At 45.5% G+C, this 14,231-nt stretch overlaps 1 protein-coding gene across 4 annotated transcripts in view; it reads right to left on the bottom strand.

The window, feature by feature from the left end:
• The window catches only part of ETS1 (ETS proto-oncogene 1, transcription factor), a 62,958-nt gene extending 53,120 nt beyond the window's left edge, over nt 1-9,838 (bottom strand). For 2 of the 4 annotated variants that reach the window (XM_028120804.2, XM_028120806.2), the window contains exon 1: nt 9,381-9,835. In XM_028120804.2, the coding sequence (XP_027976605.1) occupies nt 9,381-9,462 (82 nt within the window). In that variant the 5' untranslated portion in view covers nt 9,463-9,835. Of the gene's footprint in view, nt 1-9,380 lie in introns of all 4 variants that reach the window. The other 2 variants (XM_028120805.2, XM_028120803.2) reach the window with 2 other exon arrangements.
• Nucleotides 9,839-14,231: the final 4,393 nt, after the last annotated feature.

The raw sequence follows: 14,231 nt of genomic DNA, 5'->3' as shown, positions 1-14,231 counted from the left end.
TTTTTCTTGTTTTTCCCCAAACTGGCACGCCGCCCTTAGATGCCTGCTGCTGACAGAAGAGGGGAGAAGTGTGACAGGCCCTTCTCAAAGTGTAGAAATAACATCAAGAAAATGATTTTCAGATAACGGCTGTGTGCAGGCGACACTCTCCCATGGCTGCAAAGAGAGGCCTTTGAGAAGCAAGGCGGCCTGGGCTCACCACGCCCCAACACCCACTTGTAGCGTCAGGGACACGGCTGGGGCAGCTAAAGCAGGTGGTGTCTTGCGTGAACAGCCAGAAGCCAGAGGGCCCGGGCCCTTCCCTCTACACAAACAGGGGGCAGAGGCCTTGACTCACTGAGTATGTCAGGAAGAGGCACTGAGGGGGCTTTCAGCAGAATACATTCCTGCTGCAGGAGGGGACTGTTTACCTACAGAGCAGTGCCCTGAGAAGTGGCAACTTAGACAGAATCGGCTCACTGCTCAGACCACATGTTCAGCCCTGAGGATGCAGCTGGGGCTGGCCGCTTCACCTACCGGACCCCTAACCTACATCTCCTTCCTCCAGATGAGACCCCACACTGAAACTGCCTTCCGCTGCAACTCTAGCAAAGGCCGATGGGACAAGGAAGCTGTTTCATGGAGGGGGACTAAGAGGAAAGTATGATTCCTGGTCCAGTGTCACCCCTGAGACACATGCCCAAGTTTCTCCGACGGCAAGCAAGGCCGGGAACAGTTCCCAACACCTCCCTCCATGAGAGCTATTAACCTTCACAGATGTAACCCTAGTTCTCCCAATGATTGGCAAAAGTTGAGGATTAGGAGAAAAAACATCCTCATTTTGCCCACCTCTTGAGTGACATATACTATGTTCTCTCCCAGCCTGAATTATTTCAGATGTTCTCTAAGATCATAAAATGTCAGGGTAAAGAGAAACCTTATGGGTCATCTTCTCTGGCTCATGCATTTGACTAAGGAAGAACATGAGGTTCAGAAAAAATGAAATGATTTGCTCAAGGTCATGCAGACAAACAGGTGCAAAGCCATGGCTAGAATCCAGGGCTGTTGACTCTCTAAGCAATGATGGCCCCCCCCAGAATGTACACTCCACTCACAATATTTATTCCTACTATGCTGCTAAGTCTCCCCTTACCATGCATGAATCCTCACTGTATTCCATACATTTAATTAGTATTTCAATGACATAAGACAACCTTTGCATAAGGTATAGAACTCACTTAAGTTTTAGGCAAGGAACACCAGGTAGGAAAATAATAGAAGTATAAAGGTCATCACATGAAAACTCTTCCACCAAAAATGTCCTGGTGATGGATTTTCTGAAGGGTATTTTAAAATCAGACTCAGCAACGCTTTTATTTTAAACATGAACGCTAAGTAATGAATTACCCTAGCACCAAACTGTTATCACAGAAAAATGACATTTGTTAGGAGCTGTTACAGTACCTGGCACATAGTAAGAGTTTCTAAACGCTTCAAAAAAACATGGATCTACAAACACTCCCTGGGTTTAGGAATGCCCTTGCCTGACCTAGATTTTTTATTTTCCATTTGTACCTTGAAAATAAGTACCTGATTGATTCTGTCATCTACTCTGAGGTTTAACACCTATTCTGATAAACTGATACAGAGGTTTTAACAACTAACAGTATGAGTAGGAGGTAGAGTAACGCTACAAAAAAAAAAAAAAAAAAAAAAATCATCTGTCTCAGAAGCCTATTCAGTAACACTTATCTGTCCTTAAAACCTCCCTACCTTCAAAGGTAAAATTCATCCTGAGATTCAAAATGTTCTTACATGGGGTAAGGTTTCCTTCTGCCTTCAGGTTTCCTTCTCTCTTCCCTTTCTACAATCAAGGTAGTTTTCTTCAGATTTATGTAAGCCTTTCTTTTACTCTAAACTTTCAGCATTCTTCCCACACTGTTCTTTCTATCTAAAATAATCCTTTCCCTGTTCTTACACCTCCTTCAAATGCTTCTGAAATAGCCATGTTCTCCCTGAAGCTGACCCGTGAAATTATTCTAGCCTAGAAGTGTTGGAAGACAGAGCCCAACAGGCACAGAAAATATAAATAATCATTGATCCACACGCAGGTCCATAAATTCACACCATGGTCCTCCTGCACTTTCAGCCATGGAAGCATCTGGAGCCCAGGGAAGATCTCATCTGACTGACCCCCACCGGTCATGCATCCACCAGGGATTTAAAGGCTCCTAAAAAGATTCCACAGATGAAGAATGGAGAGCCGAGGTCACCTACCTGACCACCCAAGACTGGTCAATATGAGGATTTTTCCAAGAGTCTATGAAATAATCACTTAAAAGCTTTTATTCATTTTTGATTATTTCTTTTTGTTCCTTTATGAGTTCTTTCATACTTTCCTGCTCTTTTTTTCTCTCTCTTCCTTTTTAGCCAAAAGGGATGTTGCAGTTGAATCCACTGTTCCCTTCCTCCCCTCCTAAAGCAGTGAGGGCTCGCTTTTTACTTTTGTTTTTGTGTTTACGCACTTTAATGGTACAAAAAAAAAGAAAAAAAACCTCTTTTTTTTTCTTGCCCTTTTTGATCCCATCAGTAAAACTTCTCATCTTGGACAAGCATTAAAACAAAACAAAGCAAAAATGTTAATTGTCTTCACTCGTGTAATGATGACATTTCCCCCCAACTCAAAAGTTCATTTTCACACACACACACACACACACACACAAACACACACACACACACACACACCCTCCCCACACACGACATACACAAAGTTTACAGTTCCTCTGCAGAACCTTGCCAAGCAAAAATCAACAGCTTAGCATAGCTCCCCAAAGCTACCAAGAGGTTTCAAATGCTTGAAGGGAACTTGTTTGAGGTTGATTTGTAGTTTAGTTGTTTCTCAGGCTCTGAGAAATATTATATTATGCGTCAAAAACACATTTAAAAATATAACTCATGGTTGGGGGAAACCACACTGAACTTGAATTGTTTCAAACTCTTAATCCGGCCCTCGTAGGTTACTTTGGATGGTCTAAGCCCCAAAATTAGCAATTGAGAATAGATAATTATAAAGAATATTGTCATCTAAATTCAATATCTAACTGGTGTGACCCTCATTTGCTGGGAGAGTCCCAGCTTATGTCCATCATTCTAGTATAATTATTCACAGTGTCCATTACATTCTCAAAAGTGTCCCAGTTTAGATGGTAAATTATATTAATTCACTACCTATACACCATCAAGATCTGAAAGCCAATAGCCTAAAACCAGCCAATACTACTTTGGGTCTTAAAGCACCATCCAGGTCAGTATTCTACAATTCTCAGGGACAGAACTAAATGCTACAGAAAAGGACAACTGAAAAAAGTTGATGGGACAGTAAGACGCGACATTTGGGAGTGTCCAGTGACAGGCCTGGACCCAAGCAGCAGAAACTGGAAAGCACCTGGGAAATATGACGAAGTTGGCCAAATAATCAATAAATATTTATGGCTTGGACAGCAATATTTTGAGTGTATCTGTAAGCATGGCTCCCTGCCAGTGAAATTGGATCTACTGCAACCTACACCACAGACCAATTTCTTTCTGTATCTGCACGGAGCCTCTAAACTACACAACTAAAAGAAAAAAGTAACACAGATAGGCACAGGGCTTTGGACAACTAGCCAAGCAGAAATAGCCTGTTTATGCAATTTGAAAAACATCTACTGACATTTTGAAAAAAAGATGCCTTTAACCCAACTGAAAAAAGTGAAGCTAAAGACACATGACAAATAGAAATGATAAATTTGGGAATTGTCTTGACGTTCTCAATGCTGGGTTAAGGACTGCTTAGCAGCTATAAGCAAAGAGTGGGCCTAAGAGGCTATGAACACGAGAGCAGATCTCATCAGACATTCTGTCTGAGCAGGGAAGTGGGGCCAACATTTCATTCTGGAGCAGCCGATAAAAAATATGGAGACTGAGTTGTCAATAGGCAAATGCACCTCTATGATGACTGTGTAGGTCCCAGGATATTAATTACTCGGAGAAAATGCTCCCCATAAGGCAGTGATAGAGAAACCCATACCTTACCCAGGGACAAGTAGTCGGGGCATCTGTGTCTGGATTAGCCAGGGTTCGTGGAGGTCTGGTAGGTCCGCGAGCAGAATCCCAAAGCTCGCCCTCCCTCCTTGTGTCGTAAAAACTACACACAGTCCCCTGGCCCATGAAACAGACTTGAAAATACTACATTTTAGTTGGAAAAAATAAAACATTTGGTGTGTAGACAGCAAATGTAGGGGCCTATGGCTTCTTGAGGAAGCAGGAAAATTGAACTACAGCCGTATTAAGAAAACAAACTAGTTGCTGATCTAGGTCTCTCATTGGCCAGATTGTGAGTGAGATTATATGCAGAGCTGTGTCTGTGATGCAAGAGGCAAAACAGGCAGCATCAGGAGGCTCCAGGAAGGATGTGACCTTGGAAGTGAACATAATCGCCTCCCCACCTGCGAGAGAGAGAGAAGTACATCTGGAAGACATTGGAAAAACAAGAACCCTGGCTCTCTGCTTGGTGATCTGAGGCAAGCATGGCTCTAACCTTCAAGTACCTTCCTAAAGCACCACATCTGGACTGGCAGGCCTGAAGACTGCCCACGGAACAGCCCTCTCCCTAAGCTCAGAACAGTCATGCAAGGTGGCCGGGAGCCCTGCACCTCCTCGACCCCCAGAGGACCCACCCTCACTGCTTCCTCATATGCCCCCTTTATACATATATGTGTGTGTATATATATATATATATATATATATATATATATATATATATGTAATTGTTTATATATATATATGTAATTGTTTTAAACATATGCCCCTTTTAATTTCCAGAGTTTCTATGAATAACATGGTGCTTTTACTTTAGGTATAAAATGCCTGCCACAGCTCATCAGTTTGTAAGTTTCTAACAGTGTGGCCTTGGGCAAATTATGCATCTCCCTGAATATCATTTTCCTCATCTGAAAAAAGGGATAAAATGATAGCTCTCCCCACCTGAGTTAGTGTGAAGAGTAAAAAAGTGTTATTTGATGTGAGAGTGCCAGGTACATAATGTAGGCTCCATAATTTGTCATTTGTGAATAGCAATCTACCTTCAATGCTAGCTCATGGGATACCACTAGAGCCACGGGTCATTCATTCCACAAACCAGAGAGACGTCTGTAATTATGCTGTTGCCATAGCCCTTGTAGAGTCATCTGTGCTCCTTGAAAGAGAGAGCCCTGCTTTCCTGAAAAATCCTGACTTATACTAACCAGCTCTCTGCCTTGCAGAGATTTTGCTGGAGCCCAGGGTCAGCTTGGTTCTTGGAGGCTGACCACAGGCTGGTTTGTCCCCTGGGCGGTGGGGGGGGGGGGGGGGATGGTGATCCTCCTACAGGGTGGTCTGGTCTCTTTAAGAAAGAAAAAAAGTTACATAGACAAAAAAACAGCAATACAAACCAACCAAAAATGCCAGGAATGCAAGCTCTGCCAACCAAATAAATAAATAAAATGTGAGATACTTTATAATAACTGGACATGATGCCTTTTTCAACTCTGCATAACTGAAACACTGCTTTTTTCATCAGCCCTTCAAATGTCCCCCCGGCCCCTAGTCTTGGTGGCCCTCTTGCTTAGAGGTAGCACTGATCACCTCCATCACCCAAAGTAACTGACCAACCCCTGTGCCTTTCTTTAGCTCTGAGTTGGGACCTGGAGACACTCAGACACTCGGAAAGTTACCTGGTTCACTGTGTTGGCTCTGTGAGGCATAGCATGGAACCTCATTGGCATGAGATCTCAGCTAAAAAAGGAGAAGAGGTGCACAATATAGCAAGCAGTGGCCCCTGTGAAACATTTCAAGGGCCCCCGAAAATTCTACACTGGTCAGGCTCATTTTCTGTTGACTTGTTTTCTAGTTAACTGTTGAGAATCTGTTATGGGTCAGTACTGCTTTAAGATTGTGTGCACACCAGTAGACCTAATTTTCCAATCAACCCGATGAGATAGAACAGTCATTACACTCATTTTGTGGATGCAGGAGCGAGAGCACAGAGAGCTGAAGTAATTTGCCCAAAGTCACACAGCTAGTAAGTGGCAGAGCTGGGATTCCAACCCAGACAAGCTGGCTCCAGAGTCCAGGCTCTGAACCACCGGGCTCGTTAGTCACTAATGGAGTGTGGTCTGCAGGGGTCTGGAAGCACAGTGAACGAGCGAGCTTAATAGCCTGGGCAGCTCTGACCATCTCTCTTGTCTATGCTGATGAAGACACAAAGACTGACCAAAGGGACAGCGAAAGGAACGAATCTTCCTATCTCTAAGGTCAACAGGGGTCCCCGATGAATGCACATCCCCTGCCGGGGTAGCGAACATCCAGAGTTAGAACTCCTACTCCTCCCTGGACATTATGCTCACCTCACCGAGAAGGTGGAATGGGAAAGGAGGGGGAAAATGAAGCAGCTTGGGAATGTATTTGCTTTGGCACCCAGCCTCCACCCTTCTCAGTAAGCTCCGCACCAGGAGGGAACTCCATAGACTCTCCACTCTCCGTGGCTTTGTTTGTTTTAGCCCATTTAAGATCCGAGAGCCCCTACAATCACATATTGCAATCAAAATGGTATACCCACTTTACACTTATAAGGGATGTCCAATTCCCAAGTTATTTCAAAATATATGTTAATTTGGTACTTAAAGCTGTTAAAAATCCTGGGAGGTCTCAATCTAGAAGAAATGTGAATAAAGGTTCTGGATCAGGTCCTAGCCACAAAGACAGGCAAATAACCCAGGACTCCTGTTTCAACACCCACTTCCCTACTGCCTCCCTACTGGCTCCCATGGATTGGGGTGGGATGGGGGGGGGGCGGAATCCTGGTTTAATTATTTAAGCCAGATAAGATCCCAAACTAGTTGTCTCCACACATAAGAAACTAAACGACCCAAAGAATCATTCTGAAATATATTTAAGTCACAGCTGTGGACACAAAGCCACGTTGTGAAAAGTTAAACTTTAAACACATGTCCTATATGGTCTGATGGGCAAAGCAAATCCCCACTTACCCAGTGTCTTCCCCACCCACCAACAAAGGCAGGCAGCCCCGGCCAATGCTTCTTCTATCCGTGCACCTGCAAGCTTAAGCCTCAACTGAAGTTTCTTTGCTGAGCTTTTCAAAGGCAACTTGCAGTATTACTCAAGGCAACATATACCGAGAAGTTAGAAAAAGGGATTAATTTTACTCTAGCCACTGGCTTACAAGATTTTCTTAAGTAAGTGACTTACCTTCTCTGGGCCTCTATTTTCCTCTCTGAGATATGGGTATAATATTCACATCTACGCTACTAAAAATCCAGGGGAAAAAAACTAAACTAAAACTGCTATATATATTTTCAAGTTTCTCTGTTTTCCCCAAGACAGTGCCAGAAATCAAATCTCATTATGATGAATGGCAGAAGATTGCTCAATTTCTCTGACCTGTTGAAATTTTGTTGTATCGAAGGCTGCTTACAAAACCTGATCAGTGGCTTGTCAACCTTTTTTGAAAAAGAGAGGCACTGTAAAGACACTTATCATAATAGATGTTGACTGTAGCATTAGGGCTTACTGTCCCATTTTACAGATGGGAATGCCAAGCAAAGTTACTTGCCCTGAGGCTTATTTTTATCAATAACCAAAGTAACAACACCATATGCTCAGAATCTCTAATATATAGTATTAAATTACCCGCCCCCCAAAATGACTTCAGCTGTTTACTGCGATCTAAAACATGTGTTTCCAGGGGCGCTTCTTCATTCCCAGCACACGAAATCCACTGTAGGTATGTGGACTGACCTATCTTACACGATACTTCCCAGACAGCCAAATCTGTCTCTTCCCCATAAACACACATATAAACAAGCCATTCTTAAAGAAAGAACCTATTAGTTGAGTTTCTATCTTTGCTGGCAACTACCCCTTCATTTCTTTGATACATGGCTTGGATCAATTGTGACTAAGAGAATTCATTCTGGCTTCCTTGAACCCCAAACACAACCAGCACAGCGACATCATTTCCGAACCGTAGGTCTAAGTGCCTGAAATGTCTCCGTGGTTCTAGTTGATCTCAGCATTGCTCTGACCGTCATCATCCTTGTAACAACAAACAAGCTTAGCCTTCTTTGTGCACTCCCCAGTGGAACTCCCAATCCTGGGGCTGAATGTTAGGGGGTCTAGCAGGGGAGGACAGGGCCATGTCTTCATTAACATTTCGGGAAGATCTCCAAGGGACAGAACATCAGCTTGGCTTGTGTTGGAAGTTTAAGCAGGTGAAGAAAGGGTTAAAATAAGCAACTGATGATGGCAGAGGCAAAGAAGTGTTAACCAAAGGCAAGAGCAGCTAAACTTATCAATAATCAGATACAACAGAGCAGCAGTTAATTATTTTCCAGAAAGCATCACCTTCTCTCCATATCTTATTATATATACCTTTACCTCTAAAATCACTGATCTCGAAAGGATAGCTGGCAGTTCCCTATTCTAAAAGAAAACATCTATTCTTCTCAAACTGCATTTATTCCTGGACTTCTGGACCCCATGAAACTGTGTAGGATCAAAAATTGTGTCTAGGACAAGATCAAATTTCTTTCCTATCCCCTTCTTCTAAATCCTTCAAACCAAAGAGTTGGGTAACACCACCCACCAAAGACCCAAAGTCACGTTTGGGGTCAGGATGTTTTCCCTCTTCTAACAGATCTCTGGTACCAGAGGACAAACGTATGGCAGATGAGAAAGCTTTGGATAAAGTAAGTAACCTGCATGTATAGAATCGGGATGTTTCCAGAAAGTTAAGATGATCATTTCAGTTCTCCTACCACCTCCTTGCCCTCAACCCAGAAAAGAGGAGCTAGATAGCAAAGGGGCATGTGACAGAGGAGCTCAGGAAGGCAAGACGTTTGAAAATGTGCTTGTAGGCCAGACAGCGAGACACTGTTTCTGTTCTTACTGCCCAGGGCCCTCCACCCAGCTCCAAGTCTGGGGGATGCAGGGGCTGTGGATGATGTCTTCTGCGCAGTGTCCATCCCCCCTAACGCTAAGTAATAAGGCCAGAGCGTGCTCACTCATTTGGAAAGATTAAAAAAAAAAAAAAAAAAAAGCAGGAATGAGGGTGCTGGACATTCTATAAGCTTTTTCTCACTACTCACAAAAACACAGCTGTGATAATAAATACCACCCCCTAAACAAGGGTCTCAGGCCACCAACAGTCCTCCTCTTCTCTACCTTGCTCCAGCTGCCACCAGCATCGCCTCGCTCAGGCAGAAACGCACTGCCTGGGAGGGAACAGCGGAAAGGGGGAGAAGCGGAGGGGACCCAGCCTCTGGCCGAAAGCTGGCGTGGGGGCCTCGACAGTCACCACTCACCCGGGGAGGGGAAAAGCTCCAGATCGACTTTTTCCGTCTTGATGATGGTGAGAGTCGGTTTGAGATCGACGGCCGCCTTCATGGTGCCAGGAGTGGGGGGCAGACAGGATTATAGCAAGTTTGCTGTTATTCTTGTTGTCTTTTTAATGGGGATTAGTAACAGGGGAAGGGGGACCGGGGGAATCCGACTTTCTTCCCTAAGATCTCAAATTCCCGCTGACTTTTCCCCGCGCCCAGAAGGTGCGCGCCCGGCACTCTCTCCCGGGAAGTTGGCACTTTGCGGAGAAGTGCGCGCGCCCCGGGTCCCAGCCTCGCCTGCGCCTCGCCCCGCTCCTCCTCGTCCTCGCCCCGCTCCTCCTCTCCGCCGGCAAGCAGCTTCAGCTCGCTCTCGCTCTCCGAAGCCGCGCTCTCCCTCCCTCTCTCCCTCCTCTTTAGGGCGTTTCTCGCGGCGCGGAGCCTCGGCCGCCGGGTCTGCGCGCCCGCCCCCCCCATCCCCCAGGCTCTCCGCGGGGGGGAGGGGCGGGGCCGGAGGGGCGGGGGCGGTCCGGGGGCGGGGCCAGAGAGCCACGGCCAATCGGCGGCGGTGGCCCAAAAACGAAAGGAAGGCGGGGCGGAGCTCCGCGGCCGCCCGCGCCCGCGCCCGCTGCCTGCCGTGGCCCAGCCGCCCGGCGGGCGATAGCTGAGCGCGGAGCCAGCAGGGCGCTGAGCCCGGTGCCCAGCCGGGAAGGGCTCAGAGCGCGCGAGCAGGCTGGGTGGCGGAGGCTGCTGCGGCCGTTTCGGGAAAGTCCGTCTGATTCGCCACGCATTCTTGAGGACTTGGTCACCCGCTCCTGCCCCCCTCCCAGTAGCAGCATAGTTTTCCGAGTGCGTGTACATCATTCATTCACAAAGACTGACACACAGGACGTGAGGCATGCGGAGGAAGGGGCGTGCGTGCGAGCGGGCGCAGGGGGTTCTGGAGCCAGTGTCCTAAGGGCTTTGGGAGTCCTGGACTCTCGCCGGTTAGTGAGTCAGGATTCGGTGCTGTGTTTCTGGAGGAGCCTTCGATTTTTCAGAGACACACCCTCCCCCCCCCCCCGTGTCATGGTTAAGAAATGAGTTAGGAAAAGACGGAGGCAGCGTTCCTGAGCAGAATTCTCGCGGCCCTTGAGCAGCATCAAGCCCAAAGCAGCCTACGGGAGACCCCAAAACAAAGGCCCAAATGCTTATTATTGGGAGAGCAGCGAACAGGGCCCCCAAACTGGAATCCAGTCATGGGCTTCCATAAGCGTCCAGTTTACCTCTAGCAGCAGTTGGGTGTTAGGGGAAGCTATTATTCTGTTCCTCTAATTAGGTCGCCATTGGCCTTTCCTTTCACACACTCTCCTCCACTAGGTAAAACTGACAACCCTACTACTACCACCACCACCGGCAAAAAAAGTGATGCAGAGGCTCCTGGTTTTGAATTTCTGGAGTACATCATTCGCAGCTGTGACAGAATCACAATGCACAGCCCCTGTTCCATTTGGGAATTCCAGACACTTCGGACACCACAACACGATCCCAAGTAATTAATGACTGCACTAATACTTTGGTTATCATAAGTGGACCTAGTTGGTTCTAATTAACACATCAACCAGTAAATCTAGAGGGATGTACACAGACACACGTGTATAGCGAGAGCCAGACACTGAGGTCTACCTTTGATTAACTAGAAGATTAAACATCAGTCTTTCTGAACAACCTCAAAGAAAGCTATTTTTAATACTGTTTCCTGATTTCTAAGTCTATATTGAACTACCACCACTTGCCTGCAACTGACTCAGATCAGTTTTAACACACCTGCTTACCTTCACCTAATCCCAGTTTTGTCTTCTTGAAGTATTAGTAACTTGCTGTTTTCCCACAGCAAATGAGAAAAGGAGCCAGGAACAGAAAATAAATCTCTGGCTCCGGGTTCCAACTTCAGATTACGCCCGTCCTTCAGTGACCAGAGGAAAATATTTGTATGTGACAATTCTAATTTTTGAAAGATTGTTGTAATCCAGCTGTGTTTCCAAAAGGTGTGAGAAAACAATGCTGGCCTCCAGATGACAAGAACAGACACTTCTGATCCTGGGAAAAGCCAGAGGAAATGGCTGGAAGAATGAATTGGATATTTACACGTCCAAAGGAGCAGCAAAAGAAAGGATCTTGAACCCATCCTGCCTTGCCTGCTCTGAATACATCAGCAAAAGAACTGAGCAAATCAAGAGTTGCTTTGGGGAATCTTGTTTTATTGATGTTGTGTTAAGAAAATGCTGTTATTTTTAAATCAAAGTGAGTACTTTTCTACTTGCAAACGAAGCTGCCTCAGAGCCAGTCTTCTCTCTTCCCCAGAATCCTCTTCAGCTTTCTTCCCCAGGCTAGCCTGAACCCTGCTGCCGACACCCCCCACCATCAGACACTAAAAGAACCCACCAGGATCCAACCAGAAGCACTTTCCACTCCACTCCCGCAGTGGGGGAATTCATTCTTTTGGTTCTTCAACAATGACATCTCACCTTGTCCATCACCCTTTTGTAACCCAGTCCTGCAGCACAGAAGCTCAAAGTATTTGAAGGTCCGAATCAAGGAAGGGGGTTAGGCAAGACAGGACGGTGGGGGAGATAGCCAGGGGCCGCCACAGACCTCCAGGAAATCTCCTTCTACTTGAGGCTGATTGTGAACAGTGAAATTATCACAAATTATGCATCTAACTTCGGATCTAACTGAAACTTCGCTTGGGACAAGGGGCACTGATGTAAACAAGTTAAAATATGTTCACAAATGTGGGATATTAATAATCCAATCGGGCCTGCAAGTATCAAATCGATGTTGATAAATGAAATTTGCATTCTCCTTACGACATGAGTAGATTCTTGTAAGTGTTCTACTTAACTTAACTTATATCTTACTGGAGCCTAAAAAACAGTCCCTAGCCCAGTGCCTGACACATTGCAGACACTCAGGAAATATCTTTTCAGTAATGAACTATCAACTTCCTGGTCACTAGGAGCGTCTACTTCACCACCAACTCTCGGTAACTCAAAGGTTTAAGTGAAGCTGGTTCTGCTCTGGCTTGTGAAGATGAACTTAACCATGTCAGCGACTCCGCCCCTAGGTCTGCCCTGTGTCCCCCGTGTCAGAGCAGAACCCCTATTCCCCAGCATTTGTGCCCACTCAGGTTCATTTGTGCCTCAGTTTCCCCATCAGCAAAACAAGAGCAGCCGGGCCTTGCGTTCCAGCTACTTAGGCAAGTTGTTCCAACTTGTGAGGCACTCGAGAAAAATCAACCAAGGAAATACTTCCTTGCTTTTGTTTGTAATGCAGCAGTCTGATCCTCCTACACTTGGGAGAAAACAGGATTGTATTTTTAAACATTCCTAAACCCTAGGGAATTACACCCAGCAAGCGCTAAAACTCCCTAAACTAGGAACTTCATGTCAATAAGGGTCAAAACAGGGCTGCAAGAGTTGGGGGACAGGGGTGTGCAGTTAGACATTAATGATATCAAGCAACTAGTCACATTTTTATAAGAATTCCCTCACACGCATAGAAGATGTCCAAAACATTAACTTTCTCTTTACTACTCCTCCCCTCAACTCCACACCAGCCTCAATAAAAAAGAAAGATAAAAATACACCAGATTTCAAACAGTCATGGAAGACAGACTCTCCCTCTCCACAAGCGTGCTAGAATAAGTTATTTGTCTCTTTCTTGAATCTTAAACTTCACCAAACCAAAGAACCTCTGAGTTTTGAGCTAAAATATGCTGTCTTGGAGGTAGGTGCAAAAAACATTCAGACCACTAACGGCTGATCCAGAGCAAGTTTATGACTCACAGATGTTGATTTACAGGTTCAAATGTAAGATTAAAAAAAAAAAAAAAGTCCTCAATTAACAACCTGTCTGAGTTGCGTTTGTGGTTGTTTTTTCTCTGAGAAAAGGCAACAGTTCCCGTCGCACACAGGGACCTAGAAACAGACCTCTAAAGCTTCACTCTAAAGCAAGTGGTTTCTCCGTGATAAGTTGAGTCATTAAAAAAGCACAGTGGGGCAGAAAACTGCCTGGGGCTTCGATATCTACCATTATCAAGCAGCAATAAAATGGCAAATTGGAGATCGAAAGGAAAATGAAAATAACTCTCTTAATTAAACTCTGATGCCAGAAGGCCTGAGGGTCAGTTTAAAAACCCAAGTGGCGGGCTCAGAGCTGTAGGGCTGCAGGCTGGCTCTGTGACCTCAGCAGAGCCACTTAACCTTTGTGTGTGACAACCTCATCTCTGTTTCAGGGAATCAAATCACCCCTGGCTCTCCCAACCATGTAATACACACTCATTAGCTATTGTTTAGAAGGTACAATAAACAATGGGCCGTAAGAAGAGCCCTAGTTAGGGGGAAGTAGTGGGGGGAGGGGGCCAGGGAGAGGGAGGACTTAGGGGCTGCTTGGCACACACAATCAAAGATGAGAGTGAGCACTGTAGGCTTGGAGTAGGACTCAGGTTTGAACTCTAGCTCTACCCGCTAACTGGCTAAATTCCTGCTCCTTAGTCACTTACTCCAAAACCTCAGCTCCTCCACACTCAAGGTAGAGACGATAATAGCACCCTGCTTTTAGGGTCGTTTGGAGCATTAAATGGGATACTGCATGCAAAGCACTTAGCACGGTGTCCAGGTCAGAAAACATGACCAGTTAAATTGTTGTTACTGTTATTAAGATCCAGGATGAGGTAGAATAGTCAAGAAATCCTGTTCAATCTCTAGGACCATCCCCTTTGCAGAGTAACTTGCATCCTCTATTTACCTGAACTGTCTTCAGGGACAGATAGGGAGAACGATCATGTTAATTTAA

The sequence above is a fragment of the Eumetopias jubatus genome, unplaced genomic scaffold, assembly GCF_037043125.1.
Source record: "Eumetopias jubatus isolate StellerSeaLion01/CBP00866 unplaced genomic scaffold, mEumJub1_p1.0 scaffold_13, whole genome shotgun sequence".
Lineage (NCBI taxonomy): Eukaryota > Metazoa > Chordata > Mammalia > Carnivora > Otariidae > Eumetopias > Eumetopias jubatus.
Note: the sequence above shows the minus strand (reverse complement) of the source record. Positions and strands in the feature narration are given on the sequence as shown.